We start from the raw sequence: 18,918 nt of genomic DNA on the forward strand, positions 1-18,918 counted from the left end.
TAATTTTCCCCTCTCCTCGAGGGGGTTGCAAAATATATATCTTGGGAAGGGGGTCCTGCTGTTATTTGTGCTGCAGGCTCTGCGGATCCTTAAAACGGATCTGAGTGCAATTAGTGTTTGTAAAGCACTTGGTGATAATTCATTTAGCGAGGAGGAGTTTATGTTAATAACGTCAGAAATTGATAAATATTTATATTAAAAAACAACATTAAACCAAAACTATTACATGTAAATGAGGAGCGTCACGTGGGGCTCACGTAGAGAAATCTTCAACTCTCTAATATCTGGTGTGTGTGTGTGTGTGTGTGTGTGTGTGTGTGTGTGTGTGTGTGTGTGTGTGTGTGTGTGAAGATGATTGACGTGGAAACTGCCATCAACGCTAGTGTGTTCGGAACTCCTATGGTGTACGTGCACGTTAAACTAGTTGCCTACCACCAACGCTAGTGTGTACCCTATTTTCTTTCTGTTTTATTGAATGATTTGTTGTTTTCTGTTTCAGTGCTAACTCTTTCTGATTTGAAGGATGGCTTTCAAAGGAAAGAATATACTGTGATGTTTACTGAGAACGAAGTACTGACGTCTGTCCGACACGCTCACTGAAGACTTGCAACTGAATAGTAACACGCTCACTGAAGACCTGTATCTGAACAGTAACACGTCGTCCACTGAAGACCTCCATCTGAACAGTAACACGTCATCCACCGAAGACCTGTATCTGAACAGTAACACGTCGTCCACTGAAGACCTCCATCTGAACAGTAACACGTCATCCACCGAAGACCTGTATCTGAACAGTAACACGTCGTCCACTGAAGACCTCCATCTGAACAGTAACACGTCGTCCACTGAAGACCTGTATCTGAACAGTAACACGTCCACTGAAGACCTTCATCTGAACAGTAACACGTCGTCCACTGAAGACCTTCATCTGAACAGTAACACGTTGTCCACGGAAGACCTCCATCTGAACAGTAACATGTCATCCACTGAAGACCTCCATCTGAACAGTAACACGTCGTCCACTGAAGACCTCCATCTGAACAGTAACACGTCGTCCACTGAAGACCTCCATCTGAACAGTAACACGTCGTCCATTGATAAATCACGTTTTTTATGTGAAGTCAGTTTAAAGAGTTGAAAAGCCAAGTCTTATCTGGAAACACACATCATGTTCACACTGGTGAAAACCCGTTCAGATGTGGAATGTGCTTAAAGGATTTCTCAACCAAGAGTAACATTAAGACACACATGCATGTCCACATGGGTGAAAAACCTTTCAGGTGTGGAATGTGTTTAAAGGATTTCTCATCCAAGAGTAACATTATAAAACACATTTATGTCCACATGGGTGAAAAACCTTTCAGGTGTGGAATGTGTTTAACAGATTTTTCATCCAAGAGTAGCATAAAAACACACATGAAGATCCATACTGAAGGAAACCAGTTCAAATGTGTGGTGTGTTCCGAAGATTTTTGTTCGAGCTATTACTTAAAACAACATATGTTGATTCATACTGGCAAGAACGCTGTCAAATGTGAATTTTGCACAAAATTGTTTACCAAAAGGTCCACATTGAAAGAATATGTGGTGTCTCATAATGGTAAGAATCTTTCCATATGTGAAGTGTGCACACAACATTTTACACAGAGTTTCAACTTGAAACAACATATGTTGATGCATACTGGTGCGAAATGGTTCAAATATGAAGTGTGCACAAAAAGGTTTACGTATAGTTACAAATTGAAACAACATATGTTGATTCATAATGGAAGGAAACCTTGGAAATGCGAAATCTGCACGAAATGTTTTGCATATGCGGCCAGCTTAAAAAGACATATGTTGATTCATACTGGTGAGAAACCATGCAAATGTGAAGTGTGCTAAAAAATGTTTAGACATAGTTCCAGCTTCAAACGACATATTTTGATTCATACTGGTGAGACACCCTTTCAAACGTGAAGTGTGCACAAAATGTTTTACACGGAATTCAAGCTTGAAACAACATATTTTGATTCATACTGGTTAGACACCCTTCAAATGTGAAGTGTGCACAAAATGTTTTAAACGGAATTCCGGCTTGAAACAGCATATGTTGAGTCATACTGTGAGAAACCTTTCAGTGTGAGATATCGAAAAAAAACCAAAAAAACAAATTATATATATAAACTAACAGGCAAAAGAAACATCACTTTTAAAATAAGTTTATCCAAATTAAAGATACTAGTACTGCAATAAGTTTGAAAGTAATGAGAAAACATTCGCCAAAACACACCCTGTGTTTCCGAAAAGTCACTGTTTCCGAATTTAGTGAATTTCGTGCAATCATGAAAAATGTGAAAAACAGCATAATTTGAATTTGTTAAAAATGCTCGTGCATGATTGTTGCATAAATACCGGTGTGGGACAAAGCAAGGAAGCAGTATCGAAAAGAACATCAGAGAGATGCCGAGATTTACCCAAGGTATGACCGATATAGGGGTCTCTCAACGGCAGATTGCAAGAACCTTCAACTGCAGTCAAGCCGCCATCAGCAGCTTGTTGAGCCGTTATTAGCAGACAGGCCAGGCACAAGACCGTGCAAGATCAGGAAGGCCAAGGGTCACAGCGCCAGCTGAAGACCACTACATCCGGACAATCCACCTGCGGAACCGATTCGTGACGGCGATGTCTACGGCGGCGACGGCACTGGGACACCCTATCAGCAGACGAACAGTCTTAAGACAACTCCGCAGGGCTGGTATCAGAGCTTTCTGCCCCTTCTGTGGAATGGCCTTGACCCCTGAGACCGTCAACGCAGATTACAATGGGCACGAACTGTACGTCGATGGCAGCGGCGTGATTAGGAAAGGCAGTGTTCACGGATGAAAGTCGCTTCAACATGTTCTGAAATGATGGCCGAGTTCGTGTTTATCGACGTAGAGGAGAGCGACTGGCGCCGAGCTGCATCAAAATGTGCACCCTTTTGGTGGAGGCGGCGTCATTGTATAGGGCGGTATTTGCGTTCAACGGACAACAAGGCTTCTCATCATCCGTGGAAATTTGACTGGTCAAAGATACAGGGATGAAGTGTTGAGACCTGTTGTAGTGCCATTCTTGCGTCAACAACCATGGGGTACCCTTTTGCAGCAGGACAATGCACGACCTCATATAGCCAGACTTGTTCAGGATTATCTCAACAACGTTAATGTCAACGTATTGCCTTGGCCATCATGTTCTCCAGACATAAATCTCATAGAGCATCTCTGGGATCATCTTGATCGACAGTTGAGACAACGCGTACCTCCCCCAGGAAATCGACAGCAGCTTGAACAGGTTTTGTTGGATGTTTGGCGCAGAATTCCTGCTGACGTCATCCGGCGACTGACGACATCCATGAGGAGGAGGTGTTTTGGCGTGTATTGATGCAAGGGGTGGTCACACACGCTTCAGAGGACATGTCTTGTCCTATGATTTGACTTTAGAAGCACCTTTTGAAGGGACTCTGATTGTGTAATTTTTAATTTCGACCCCATGTCTCTTTCGCTCGGCCTTATTGCAAGTACTCTATCGATATGGCAATGCTTTTTTGTAAAGACATTGGAAAATGATTCTTTTCAGTAAAATAATCATCATATAGATCACATCTGTCTTGGTGTTTCTTTATGGACCTACTGAACAAGGTGATAAGTTTCTTTTACCTGTTAGTTTATATATACTGACACACAATGAAAACGCAAAACAGATATTTTTCAATATTTTGTTGTGATTAATGAAAAATATATTTATTGGACTTAAAATAACAATTTATGAGAGGAAGCCATTGATTGGTACTTTTGTCTGGGTTTTAATCCTGGTTTTCTTCTCGTTACACATACAATAGCAGAAACACAAAATGATGTGAAATGCGTTCACTACATGCTTAATCATGCTGCATGCAATGCACGTGAAATGCCAGTATGTCACGTAAAAGTGTCATATTCCTCGTCACATTAAGAATGGTTCAAGGGGGGACTTTGCAAAGCCAAGTTGCTGGGACCTTCAGAGTTCATCCATCAACTATTGGACGACTTGTTGAACGTCATCAACAGACCGGGAGTGTCCGTGATCGACCTCGACCTGGTCAACGTCCCGTTACGACCCCACACCTTGATTGGCAGATTCGACGACACCACCTCCGTGACCGGTTCAGAACTGCGACGATGACAGCAAGCAACATGATAGGACGTCATGGAAGGCCTATCCATCCGATGACGGTCATCCGTCGACTCAGAATGGCCAGACTTAGATGCAGACGCCCGTACAACGGTAACATCATGACACTGCGACATCGTGCTGCGAGACTACAGTTTGCTCTCCAGAATGGTAATCATCCACCGGCCTTTTACCAGAGCATTGTATTCTCAGACGAGTCCTGTTTCTCTGTCTCCTTTGCCGATGGAAGAGTACGTTTGCACAGGAGACTCCATGAACGGTACGCTGACGGATGTGTGAGGGAACGTGATCGGTTTGGCGGTGGTTGTCTGATGGTATTGGGGGGGGGGGGGGGGGGGGTGGCAATCAACTGTGATTTCAGGAGTGATCTCATCATTGTCCACGATGCCCTTACAGCCCAGCGTTATGTTGACGTTATTCTAAAACCAGTTCTCCAGCTACTTTTGCGCCGTCACCGAAGACCAGGAGGTCCTCTTCTGTTTCAACAATGGGCGTCCACATACTGCAAGAATTACCCAGGCGAATGCAACAAGCCGGTATCACCGTTAAGAACTGGCCCGCCGTTTCACCGGATTTGAACCCAATTGAACACATGTGGGATGAGTTAGGACGTCGTGTACGTCACCGCCAGCCACCACCGCGTAACATCGCTGAGCTTGCACATGCATTGCTGGAGGAGTCGAGGAACATTCCTGTGGCTTATTTGAGATGTTTGTGCCAATCCTTTCCCCGTCGTCTTCACGCATGCTCACGGGCCAATGGTGGACACACCAGATACTGACCTTGATAGGTGTGTGTGTGTGTGTGTTGATGATGATGATGATGATAACTAGTTTAACATGCCCATATACCACTAGGGTTTCAAACACGCCCATCCCGAGTCCAACCTCCGATAAGATCGGTGGCCTGAATTTTGAAAATAGCAATTAGTAAAGAAGTTAATAGATAAAAAAAATAAAATTAAAAGGTTACAAGCCTTCGGTCGAATATTTATATAATTTGGAGCATTTTAGAAGGACAGTCCAAAATTAAATAAGAGAAAGAAGAGAGGATCGGACTATTTAATAATATTTTTTTTTTAAAAGAAGTAATTTCGACATAAAATTTTGAACGCAGATCTAAAAGTTTTAAGTCCGATCGATATGTCCATGCGAGTGGCCTCGTTAAGGCCGTTTGGGTACACAGCATCTACGGGGAGGTGATGATATCCCTCTCCTCAAAATGAGGCACCAGTCTCCTGTAGCTGTGGGTGCTAAGGCAGTGGACCATCTATGGGTACTGGGCGCCGGTGATGATCTTCATGATTCTGTGGATGGTGTTGTTATCCATGTCATGGCTGAGGAGTCCCTGTCGGTAAAGATCATTCCGGCGCGACGTCACTACAATAGCTTCCACTCCCTGTAGTTTGATCGTGTGGATGGCGACCAGGTGGCAATCGGGAAACGTCTTGAAGTTTTCCTTGTAGACCCCGCCTGGCAGTCTGTCGGGGTCCGTGACGTCTCCCACCAAGTACTTAAAGTACTGGCCTTTGATCTTCCGCGCTGCCACTCTCCAGTCACCCGAAGAGGAAGTAGAAGGCCGCGTCTTGGCTGGTTGGTCCCCCGGGGGGGGGGGGGGGGGGGGGTCACTGCTTTCCTCTTGACAGCCCCAACATCCAGAGTCGCCGTCGCGGAGTCCCCCGTGGGTGGGGGTCTCGACGCAGACGAACGACGAGCGGGAACAGGTGACGCTGGTCGCGGTGCACTGGTTGGCTGCTCCACTTCCCGCATCTGCACAGTCGGTGCGGCTGGTTGGCGAGTCGCCTCCTGTCGCTCCGTCCCGATTGGTCGTGGTGGGGGCGACGCCGCAGACGGGACCGCCGCTGGCGGTTCAGCCGCCAGCTTTTTCCCCGCCTGAGCCGCCTCTGTCGCACATTTCCTCTTCCTTGTTCTCTTCCTCTTGGCTGTAGCCGCGTCCCCATATACCAAAGTCACAGTTGCCCGTGATCCGGTGTACGCGGCGCGTTACTCTAGCAGCAAGCCATAGCTAGCCATCAATCCCCCAGGTGACGGGTGTGTGTGGGGGGGGGGGGGGTGGGTAAGTCGAGAGCGCACGAAATTACGTCCAACTTCATTGCTAGTTCGACTTAGAGTGGTGCGTGTGTTCAACTTTTCGATTACGAATGCAACTCGATTACTGATGATAACTGACCATGTTTCCATGTGAATGTATCTCATGAATACCAGTCATTAATGTCATATTACATTATCCATCAGTTCATTAATAGTTTGTCGTTATTTGCAATGAAAAGTTGTTTTTGCGTTTTAATTGTGTATATATATATACAGTGGACTCTGTCTAAACCGGATTCTGTGTAATCTCTGCGTAAACCGGTCCATTTCTAAAGTACCGTCTAGCTACCGTTTATCTCTTAGGTATAAATCTCTGCCTAATCCGTACTCTGTCTACTCAGGACTCCGGATCAAAAATCAACAACGAAAGAACCATTCATGCATTAATTACCTCTATCTACACTGGACTGGGATTTGACTGAACGACGGGCTGCTCAATTAGTTGAACAATGATCTTCAGATGCCAAATAATCAGGACGCAGTCGCAAGATCAAATACAAAATGTAATCACACTCGTGTGAAGTTTACTCTTATTGCGGTAGGCCGTTAGATCAATCGGATTAATATTAGTGTGTGTGTGTTGATACCTAACTGATTTCACGCTTATGAATTCGGCGAGTTATACTTGTCAACCTAACGCATGTATAAATAGGTGCGAGTAGCTCGTATATTTTCTTTTGACTTATTCGATTCTCATTCCAGTCATGCAGCCGATCCAACAAGACGTTGTTGAGTGCGCTGTGCAATTACCCCCCCCCCCCCCCCCCCCAACCTGGGGGGATTAATTACCACTTACGGGAATCTGCTAGAGTATCGAGTCTCGTACACCGGGTCACGGGCAACCGTGACCTTGGTGTACGGTGACAGAGTGTCGAAGAAAGGAAGGTGGAGGAAGAGGAGACGTGCGCCAGCGGCGGCGCAGGGGGAGTCAAAACCAGCGGCTAAACCGCCGGCAGCGACTCCGTCTGCTGGACCGCCCAACGCCGACCCCCCAAAGAAGAAGACGAAGAAGGAAGTGGCTCCGGCTCCGGCTCCAACCGACGCAGTCTCTTCGATGGAGAACGAGGATCTTAACGAGTTTGACACAGCGATCTGTGTCACTCCCTACAACAGACCCGATCCACTGGCCTTTTCTTCTGGACCTCCGGATGTGTCGCCAATTAAACCGGCGACGCCCGTAGAGGTCCCTGCCCAGAAGATGGCAGTGGTGAAGAGGAAGGCGACCACTCCTCCGAGTGCCACCCCAGACAGGCCATGTCGCCCTACTCAACCGCCGAAGCCAGAGCAACAACCAGGAAAACAATGGACACTGAAGGCCAGCAAGCTCCACCCGCGTTTCCATCAACTGATTAAATCCAATCTGGAGAACGTTCGCTAGCTCATCAGCGAGCCCAAACACAAGGCGTACCACCCACTGCCAGCCAATCCCGATGAAGGGGACTTCGCCGTCCACCGCGTCCAAATTGATGTGGATATCAACGCAGTGTGCGTCACCATCCGCCGGAGGGGGAGTTACAACCAAGCGCTACTACTCAAGGAGATGGACAACCCCACCCTACATCGCGTCCTCAAAACCATAGCGGGGGATGACTACCGTTTCATCACCAAGAGTTTAGCAGCCTCCCCCTACCGGCCTGATATTCCACATCTGGACACCACCGACTTCATCGGATCGCCATAGACGCCAACCTTTGCTAGGACAGGTATCAACCTCCTTTTTTGGGCTAGTTAGACTTTAAACGTTTTCGAAGCAGTTCAAAATTCTTATGTTTATTTTTTTATAAGTAGTCTAACGCATTTTATTTCGGCGCCCGTTCAGTTGCTCAAAATCACCTTAAAAACCTTTTGGCTGAGTAGTCTTAACTATTTTGGGTCAAATGTCCAGACATGTTTTTGGATGCAGTTGCTCTTTGTTGACTTAGGTAATTGTCAGGCTTCACCGAGGAATCGAAATTCAGCCAATCAGAGCACGGCTCCCACTCGGTGTTACTTCAAGTTTGCGAAGTGTCTGCTATTTGGTCCGCGCTCGCGTTGACTTTACTAAATGGCTTTTTTCCAAATTCCGCCCACCTCAAACTTACTCCCCCCCCCCCCCCCCCCTGCTCCGGAGTTGGTCACTGGCGAAGTCAGAGGCTAAATCCGTAGTGGGCGTGCCTGAACCTTCGTGGATAGGGGCACATAAATATAGTTGCCCATTGCCCATTTTGACTTAAGTTAAGTCACAGCACCAGTCACATAGTTTTATGCGGGTTCATGTTATGGTTAATATGGAGATATCATTCATCAATCTCCACTTTCCAATTCTTAACATTATCATTATGCTGGAGGTGGTGGCCTAGGGAAATGAATTAAAATGGGGCAGACCTTCCCGTCTACTCTCCGACGACATAAATACCAGATTAACCAGACATATTTTATTGTCAATATTCTACTTTTTACGTAATCATTTGTAGAAACCCTTTTTAACCCTTTGTATAAACACTTTTTAACTTCCTTGTAAATAAAGTTTATTTAACCATTAATTAGTATTTTTATCTAATCAAATGTATAAACGTTTTTAATTTTTTTTTTTTTTTTTTTTACTAACACTCTCCCCACCCCTCTCGTTGTGAGCACAGTTTCTGGCCCTAGTCAGAAATCGTGCTCGCAACGAGCGTGCTTGAACATTAAATTGATATAAGCACGTTAATTCCCGACATCTGACCTGACAGTCATTTGTGGGCATACATACATACATACGTATATTTTCTTTTCTATCCTGGACAGAGGGATAGGCGTATGCTACAACAGCTTGCTCTGAATGTGCACGTAAATCTCTTTCACGTTCACGTCACGTATATTTTAAGTCACAGCACCAATCACATAGTTTTATGCGGGTTCATGTTATGGTTAATATGGAGATATCATTCATCAATCTCCACTTTCCAATTCTTAACATTTCCATTATGGTGGAGGTGGTGGATGGGACGGCCTAGGGAAATGAATTAAAAATGGGGCAGACCTTCCCGTCTACTCTCCTCCGACATAAATACCAGATTAACCAGACATATTTTATTGTCAATATTCTACTTTTTACTTAATCATTTGTAGAAACCCTTTTTAACCCTTTGTATAAACACTTTTTAACTTCCTTGTAAATAAAGTTTATTTAACCATTAATTAGTATTTTTTATCTAATCATTTGTATAAACGTATTTAATTAAAAAAAATATATATATATATATTTTTTTTTTTTTACTAACACTCTCCCCACCCCTCTCGTTGTGAGCACAGTTTCTGACCATAGTCAGAAATCGTGCTCGCAACGAGCGTGCTTGAACATTAAATTGATATAAGCATGTTAATTCCCGACATCTGACCTGACAGTCATTTGTGGGCATACATACATACGTATATTTTGTGTTATCTTATTTCATTTATAATGGCGGAACGACCCCAAAAACGGCAATGTATCGAACTTTCGTTAGAAACTAAAATCTAGTTAATACAAGAATTTGATTCAAATCCACAGTCAAAACGAATAACAAATGGAAACTTTGAAAATCTAAATGGATTGTTGCACCAATGGTTTAATCAGGCAAGATCTAAAACTATACCAATTCCCGGCCCAATTTTAAAAGAAAAGGCTCTTCAGTTCGCCGAGCAGCTTGGCATAGCAGACTGAAGCATCAGTGGGTTGGCTGATGTCCTGGACAAATTGCAGCAAACTCAGGAATGTCCCTTTAAATATATTTGTTTATGTCTGTGAAATAATCGATTGCAAGTCTGGCTTGTATAACTGTGTTTTCCAACCATCCATATATATTATCCAAATAAAGGTAGGGGATATTCCGTTTCGCATTTATAATTATGAAGATTGGGATTGCATAAGCTAAAAAGGAGTATGAACCACCTGTCATAAAAACCGCAAAAACACAACAATCACGTGCAGGCATTTTGCACGTGGTGCATATGAACGTCATAGGGGTTCACTGCGAGATATGCATTAAAGTGAACAGGTAATTCCTAGCCTTTTCATCGATACTCTTTTGGACTCAAACTTTAGATTGTATTGTTTTGTATTGAAATTAAATTTTACACATTTCTGACATGCGTCGACTCCTTCATCCAAAGATAACATGTCTTGATTCTCACTAGGATCAGTTTCTGTGCTTTCAGCCTCTGGGGCATTAAGCATGTGTTCGTCAACACCAGAACCTTCACCCTCTGTCTCAACAAGATGCTGATCGTCACCAGCAACCTGCGAGGAAGACGTAATCTCTCCAACAGCAACTTCAGGGATGGATATAAGACCATCATCTGCTGTGGAAAATATCATATCAAGATCCTCTATCTCAGACTGTGTTTCCTCCAAATCGTGTTTCTCTGGTGTATCATTTGATTGGAGTGGTTTCCTCCTGGGTTTCGGCTTAGGCTTTTCTTCCTCATCAGAAAGAAGGGATCCTATTGGAAGAAGATGATTTCGATTTCAGGTCCTTCTCCTTCCCCCACGATCTTCCCTCTGTACAACGAACACCGGGATATCCTTGTTCGGCTGTGAAAGGATGAGGTATGGAAACTCTTCCCATCGATCTGCAAGTTTATGCTTACCATCAAAAGCCAGAGTCTTGACTAAGACACGATCACCTCCCTCTAAGATCGCACCCAACCTTCAGGTTATAGCCAGTCTTTTGTCGCTGTTGAGCTAACTTCGATGCTTTTGATGACAATTCACAGGAATGTTTAATTTTCTCCTTTAAAGACTTGACATATGTCAGCAGCAAGTCATTACCCCTGTTCAATTCAATTCCAAAGGCAAGATCAATGGGCAATCGGGTACATAATATGATGTCAGAGGCTCGGCAAGCCTCGTCCCTGACAACAAATTATGTACCCACGGGTGGAATAGCCCTGTCCCACATGGATACATATGAAGGATTCTTTTAGTGTTCTAGTGGTGTCGTTGAACAAAGCAAACTTTAACTTTAAGTTTATAACAAGCTTTCGACTAATAAAATCTGTGTATTGTATGTTGTTGCTTACATTATCAGTATTTGTATAGATAATGTATAATTCTACTGCTTAAAAATATCTGTATTTTTGCCCACTGGACAGGGTTATCCAGCTTTTGCACGGTGCTAGAAAAATATGTCTGATACGAGGGCTAGATAAATCTTTCCGACCTGAGGGCTAGACAATTTCTGCATACGCCTGACGTGATAACTCATACTACTTTACAGCGATTGACGTCATAACTCATGGTTTTCAGAATTCTGTTTACCATTTCACGTTGTATTATTGTTTTAAAAATATTTAAACAAATTAAAATTTTCAGCTTTTAATTTATTGGTAAGTTGTTACGTTTTTATGTCGTTGCATGATGTGGACTATACTTTCCCCGCATATGATTAAATGAGTTTGTAGATAAAATGTAACTTACGAATCGTTCTATAATAAATAAACTGTCGCTTACAAAATTAATGTTTTGCTACTGAAATTAAATGGGCAAGAAAAAGAATCAATTACCGTTGTGAGATATAGATAAAGCAATTCCAACCCTCGGGACAAAATGATTTTGTAAGGGCCTCGGTAAACCTCGGCCCTCATAAAAAACATTTTCTTCCTCGGGTTGCAATTGTCTCATCTATACCTCACAACGGTGATAGATTCTATTAGTCTAAAATATATAAAACATGACAGCAATTTCAGAATATTTTTTATCCTATCTTTGGGATGATGCATATAAAAAATCCCTTTCTACTAATGGAAACATGCAGCGGTTTTTCACGTTAACACTATATGTCAAAAATACCAAATATTAGACATCCATTAGCAGATGATTTAATAAAATATAAATATTTATGAAAAACAAGTGTGGGGTTACTTGTACATTATTGATTATAGAGTTTTCAATTTCAATCCTTCGATATCCATTTGACGAAAACTAAATATTATACCTCATATCAAATAGCCTGAAGAACGAAAATATAGTAACATTCGAGCCATTGCACAGCAGCTTAGAGGAGTGTAAACATAGTGTCCACTGAGGTGAGAACAAGAATGCAGTAACACTCGAGCCATTGCACAACAGTTTAGAGGAGTGTATACATAGTGTCCACTGAGGTAAGAACAAGAATGTAGTAACACTCGAGCCATTGCACAACAGCTTAGAGGAGTGTATACATAGTGTCCACTGAGTTAAGACCAAGAATGTAGTAACATTCGAGCCATAGCACAACAGTTTAGAGGAGTATATGCATAGTGTGCACTGAGGTGAGAACAAGAATGTAGTAACATTCGAGCCATTGCACAACAGTTTAGAGGAGTGTATACATAGTGTCCACTGAGGTAAGAACAAGAATGTAGTAACATTCGAGCCATTGCACAACAGCTTAGAGGAGTGTATATATAGTGTCCACTGAGGTAAGAAGAAGAATGTATTAATACTCGAGTCATAGCACAACAGCTTAGAGGAGTGCATACATAGTGTCCACTGAGGTAAGAACAAGAATGTAGTAACGTTCGAGCCATTGCACAATAGCTTAGAGAAGTGTATACATAGTGTCCACTCGAGTCATTGCACAACAGCTTAGAGGAGTGTATACATAGTGTCCACTGAGGTTAGAACAAGAATGTAGTAACACTCGAGCCATTGCACAACAGTTTAGAGGAGTGTATACATAGTGTGCACTGAGGTGAGAACAAGAATGTAGTAACACTCGAGCCATTGCACAACAGTTTAGAGGAGTGTATACATAGTGTCCACTGAGGTGAGAACAAGAATGTAGTAACACTCGAGCCATTGCACACTCGAGCCATTGCACAACAGTTTAGAGGAGTGTATACATAGTGTCCACTGAGGTGAGAACAAGAAGGTAGTAACACTCGAGCCATTGCACAACAGTTTAGATGAGTGTATACATAGTGTCCACTGAGGTGAGAACAAGAAGGTAGTAACACTCGAGCCATAGCACAACAGTTTAGAGGAGTGTATACATAGTGTCCACTGAGGTGACAACAAGAATGTAGTAACACTCGAGCCATTGCACAACAGTTTAGAGGAGTGTATACATATTGTCCACTGAGGTGAGAACAAGAAGGTAGTAACACTCGAGCCATAGCACAACAGTTTAGAGGAGTATATGCATAGTGTGCACTGAGGTGAGAACAAGAATGTAGTAACATTCGAGCCATTGCACAACAGTTTAGAGGAGTGTATACATAGTGTCCACTGAGGTGGGAACAAGAATGTAGTAACACTCGGGCCATTGCACAACAGTTTAGAGGAGTGTATACATAGTGTCCACTGAGGTGAGAACAAGAATGTAGTAACACTCGAGCCATTGCACAACAGTTTAGAGGAGTGTATACATAGTGTCCACTGAGGTAAGAACAAGAATGTAGTAACATTCGAGCCATTGCACAACAGCTTAGAGGAGTGTATACATAGTGTCCACTGAGGTGAGAACAAGAATGTAGTAACAATCGAGCCATTGCACAACAGCTTAGAGGAGTGTATACATAGTGTCCACTGAGGTAAGAACAAGAATGTAGTAACATTCGAGCCATTGCACAACAGCTTAGAGGAGTGTATACATAGTGTCCACTGAGGTGAGAACAAGAATGTAGTAACAATCGAGCCATTGCACAACAGCTTAGAGGAGTGTATACATAGTGTCCACTGAGGTAAGAACAAGAATGTAGTAACATTCGAGCCATTGCACAACAGCTTAGAGGAGTGTATATATAGTGTCCACTGAGGTAAGAACAAGAATGTATTAATACTCGGGTCATAGCACAACAGCTTAGAGGAGTGCATACATAGTGTCCACTGAGGTAAGAACAAGAATGTAGTAACGTTCGAGCCATTACACAATAGCTTAGAGAAGTGTATACATAGTGTCCACTAGAGTCATTGCACAACAGCTTAGAGGAGTGCATACATAGTGTCCACTGAGGTAAGAACAAGAATGTAGTAACATTCGAGCCATTGCACAATAGCTTAGAGAAGTGTATACATAGTGTCCACTCGAGTCATTGCACAACAGCTTAGAGGAGTGTATACATAGTGTCCACTGAGGTTAGAACAAGAATGTAGTAACACTCCAGCCATTGCACAACAGTTTAGAGGAGTGTATACATAGTGTCCACTGAGGTGAGAACAAGAATGTAGAAACACTCGAGCCATTGCACAACAGTTTAGAGGAGTGTATACATAGTTTTCACTGAGGTGAGAACAAGAATGTAGTAACACTCGAGCCATTGCACAACAGTTTAGAGGAGTGTATACATAGTGTCCACTGAGGTGAGAACAAGAAGGTAGTAACACTCGAGCCATTGCACAACAGTTTAGATGAGTGTATACATAGTGTCCACTGAGGTGAAAACAAGAAGGTAGTAACACTCGAGCCATAGCACAACAGTTTAGAGGAGTGTATACATAGTGTCCACTGAGGTGATAACAAGAATGTAGTAACACTCGAGCCATTGCACAACAGTTTAGAGGAGTGTATACATAGTGTCCACTGAGGTGAGAACAAGAAGGTAGTAACACTCGAGCCATAGCACAGCAGTTTAGAGGAGTATATGCATAGTGTACACTGAGGTGAGAACACGAATGTAGTAACAATCGAGCCATTGCACAACAGTTTAGAGGAGTGTATACATAGTGTCCACTGAGGTGAGAACAAGAATGTAGTAACACTCCAGCCATTGCACAAGTTTAGAGGAGTGTATACATAGTGTCCACTGAGGTGAGAACAAGAATGTAGTAACACTCGAGCCATTGCACAAAAGCTTAGAGGAGTGTATACATAGTGTCCACTGAGGTAAGACCAAGAATGTAGTAACACTCGAGCCATTGCACAACAGCTTAGAGGAGTGTATGCATAGTGTCCACTGGAGGTAAGAACAAGAATATAGTAACATTCGAGCCATTGCACAACAGCTTAGAGGAGTGTGTGCATAGTGTCCACTGAGGTGAGACCAAGAATGTAGTAACACTCGAGCTATTGCACAAAAGCTTACAGGAGTGTATACATAGTGTCCACTGAGGTTAGAACAAGAATGTAGTAACACTCGAGCCATTGCACAACAGTTTAGAGGAGTGTATACATAGTGTCCACTGAGGTAAGAACAAGAATGTAGTAACATTCGAGCCATTGCACAACAGCTTAGAGGAGTGTATACATAGTGTCCACTGAGGTGAGAACAAGAATGTAGTAACAATCGAGCCATTGCACAACAGCTTAGAGGAGTGTATACATAGTGTCCACTGAGGTAAGAACAAGAATGTAGTAACATTCGAGCCATTGCACAACAGCTTAGAGGAGTGTATACATAGTGTCCACTGAGGTGAGAACAAGAATGTAGTAACAATCGAGCCATTGCACAACAGCTTAGAGGAGTGTATACATAGTGTCCACTGAGGTAAGAACAAGAATGTAGTAACATTCGAGCCATTGCACAACAGCTTAGAGGAGTGTATATATAGTGTCCACTGAGGTAAGAACAAGAATGTATTAATACTCGGGTCATAGCACAACAGCTTAGAGGAGTGCATACATAGTGTCCACTGAGGTAAGAACAAGAATGTAGTAACGTTCGAGCCATTACACAATAGCTTAGAGAAGTGTATACATAGTGTCCACTAGAGTCATTGCACAACAGCTTAGAGGAGTGCATACATAGTGTCCACTGAGGTAAGAACAAGAATGTAGTAACATTCGAGCCATTGCACAATAGCTTAGAGAAGTGTATACATAGTGTCCACTCGAGTCATTGCACAACAGCTTAGAGGAGTGTATACATAGTGTCCACTGAGGTTAGAACAAGAATGTAGTAACACTCGAGCCATTGCACAACAGTTTAGAGGAGTGTATACATAGTGTGCACTGAGGTGAGAACAAGAATGTAGAAACACTCGAGCCATTGCACAACAGTTTAGAGGAGTGTATACATAGTGTCCACTGAGGTGAGAACAAGAATGTAGTAACACTCGAGCCATTGCACAACAGTTTAGAGGAGTGTATACATAGTGTCCACTGAGGTGAGAACAAGAAGGTAGTAACACTCGAGCCATTGCACAACAGTTTAGATGAGTGTATACATAGTGTCCACTGAGGTGAGAACAAGAAGGTAGTAACACTCGAGCCATAGCACAACAGTTTAGAGGAGTGTATACATAGTGTCCACTGAGGTGATAACAAGAATGTAGTAACACTCGAGCCATTGCACAACAGTTTAGAGGAGTGTATACATAGTGTCCACTGAGGTGAGAACAAGAAGGTAGTAACACTCGAGCCATAGCACAGCAGTTTAGAGGAGTATATGCATAGTGTACACTGAGGTGAGAACACGAATGTAGTAACAATCGAGCCATTGCACAACAGTTTAGAGGAGTGTATACATAGTGTCCACTGAGGTGAGAACAAGAATGTAGTAACACTCCAGCCATTGCACAAGTTTAGAGGAGTGTATACATAGTGTCCACTGAGGTGAAACCAAGAATGTAGTAACACTCGAGCCATTGCACAAAAGCTTAGAGGAGTGTATACATAGTGTCCACTGAGGTAAGACCAAGAATGTAGTAACACTCGAGCCATTGCACAACAGCTTAGAGGAGTGTATGCATAGTGTCCACTGGAGGTAAGAACAAGAATATAGTAACATTCGAGCCATTGCACAACAGCTTAGAGGAGTGTGTGCATAGTGTCCACTGAGGTGAGACCAAGAATGTAGTAACACTCGAGCCATTGCACAAAAGCTTAGAGGAGTGTATACATAGTGTCCACTGAGGTTAGAACAAGAATGTAGTAACACTCGAGCCATTGCACAACAGCTTAGAGGAGTGTGTGCATAGTGTCCAATGGAGGTAAGAACAAGAATATAGTAACATTCGAGCCATTGCACAACAGCTTAGAGGAGTGTATATATAGTGTCCACTGAGGTAAGAACAAGAAGAAGAACAATCATTTATTAACAACAATAGCAAAATTGTAATGTGCTGGCACTATAGCTTCACCAAGAATAAACAAATAAACAAAAAGTAGGAAAATCTGCTTCAAATATTCAACAAAAAGGCAGTCAGTTGTAGAGTTTCAATGAATTATTGGAAGACATAGCATTCAAAAGATGTACACAATCTGTTGTTCAGCCTCTACAGATTTTGTAATAAAATTGATACTTTTTTACTTGTCTAATTATAGCGAGTAGAGTCAATATCTGTTGTCATGCTTTGCCTAGTTCATGTTTTTTAACTATAGCGAGTAGAGTCAATATCTGTTGCTATGCTTTGCCTAGTTGATGTTCTTTAACTATAGCGAGAAGAGTCATTATATGTTGCCATGCTTTGCCTGGTTGATGTTCTTTAACTATAGCGAGAAGAGTCATTATATGTTGCCATGCTTTGCCTGGTTGATGTTCTTTAACTATAGCGAGAAGAGTCATTATATGTTGCCATGCTTTGTCTGGTTGATGTTCTTTAACTATAGCGAGAAGAGTCATTATATGTTGCCATGCTTTGCCTGGTTGCTGTTCTTTAACTATAGCGAGAAGAGTCATTATATGTTGCCATGCTTTGCCTGGTTGATGTTCTTTAACTATAACGAGAAGAGTCATTGTTGCCATGCTTTGCCTGATTGATGTTCTTTAACTATAACGAGAAGAATCATTATCTGTTGCCATGTTTTGCCTAGTTGATGTTCTTTAACTATAACGAGAAGAGTCATTATCTGTTGCCATGTTTTGCCTGGTTGATGTTCTTTAACTATAACGAGAGGAGTCATTATCAGTTGCCATGTTTTGCCTGGTTGATGTTCTTTAACTATAACGAGAGGAGTCATTATTTGTTGCCATGCTTTGCGTAGTTGATGTTTTTTAACTATAGCGAGAAGAGTCATTATCAGTTGCCATGCTTTGCCTGGTTGATGTTCTTTAACTATAACGAGAGGAGTCATTATCTGTTGCCATGCTTTGCCTGGTTGATGTTCTTTAACTATAACGAGAGGAGTCATTATTTGTTGCCGTGCTTTGCCTGGTTGATGTTCTTTAACTATAGCGAGAAGAGTCAATATCAGTTGCCATGCTTTGCCTGGTTGATGTTCTTTAACTATAACGAGAAGACTCATTATCTGTTGTCACGCTTTGCCTGGTTGATGTTCTTTAACTATAACGAGAGGAGTCATTATCTGTTGCCATGATTTGCCTGGTTGATGTTCTTTAACTATAACGAGAGGAGTCATTATCTGTTGCCATGCTTTGCCTGGTTGATGTTCTTTAACTATAGCGAGAAGAGTCAATATCAGTTGCCATGCTTTGCCTGGTTGATGTTCTTTAACTATAACGAGAAGACTCAGTATCTGTTGTCACGCTTTGCCTGGTTGATGTTCTTTAACTATAACGAGAGGAGTCATTATCTGTTGCCATGATTTGCCTGGTTGATGTTCTTTAACTATAGCGAGTCTCATTATCTGTTGCCATGCTTTGCCTGGTTGATGTTCTATAACTATAACGAGAAGAGTCATTATCTGTTGCCATGCTTTGCCTGGTTGATGTTCTATAACTATAGCGAGAAGAGTCATTATATGTTGCCATGTTTTGCCTGGTTGATATTCTTTAACTATAGCGAGAAGACTCA

General features: G+C 42.5%; 1 protein-coding gene across 1 annotated transcript; it reads left to right on the forward strand.

Annotated features, from left to right (window-relative positions):
- The first annotated feature begins 351 nt into the window (after window positions 1-351).
- LOC121373104 (Y' element ATP-dependent helicase YJL225C-like) lies at window positions 352-2,865 on the forward strand. Its single transcript, XM_041499552.1, has 3 exons — window positions 352-404; window positions 652-1,120; window positions 2,557-2,865. The coding sequence occupies exons 1-3, from the start codon at window positions 352-354 to the stop codon at window positions 2,863-2,865; spliced, it is 831 nt and encodes a 276-aa protein (XP_041355486.1).
- Window positions 2,866-18,918: the final 16,053 nt, after the last annotated feature.

Source organism: Gigantopelta aegis, chromosome 5 (genome assembly GCF_016097555.1).
Source record: "Gigantopelta aegis isolate Gae_Host chromosome 5, Gae_host_genome, whole genome shotgun sequence".
Taxonomy (NCBI): Eukaryota; Metazoa; Mollusca; class Gastropoda; order Neomphalida; family Peltospiridae; genus Gigantopelta; species Gigantopelta aegis.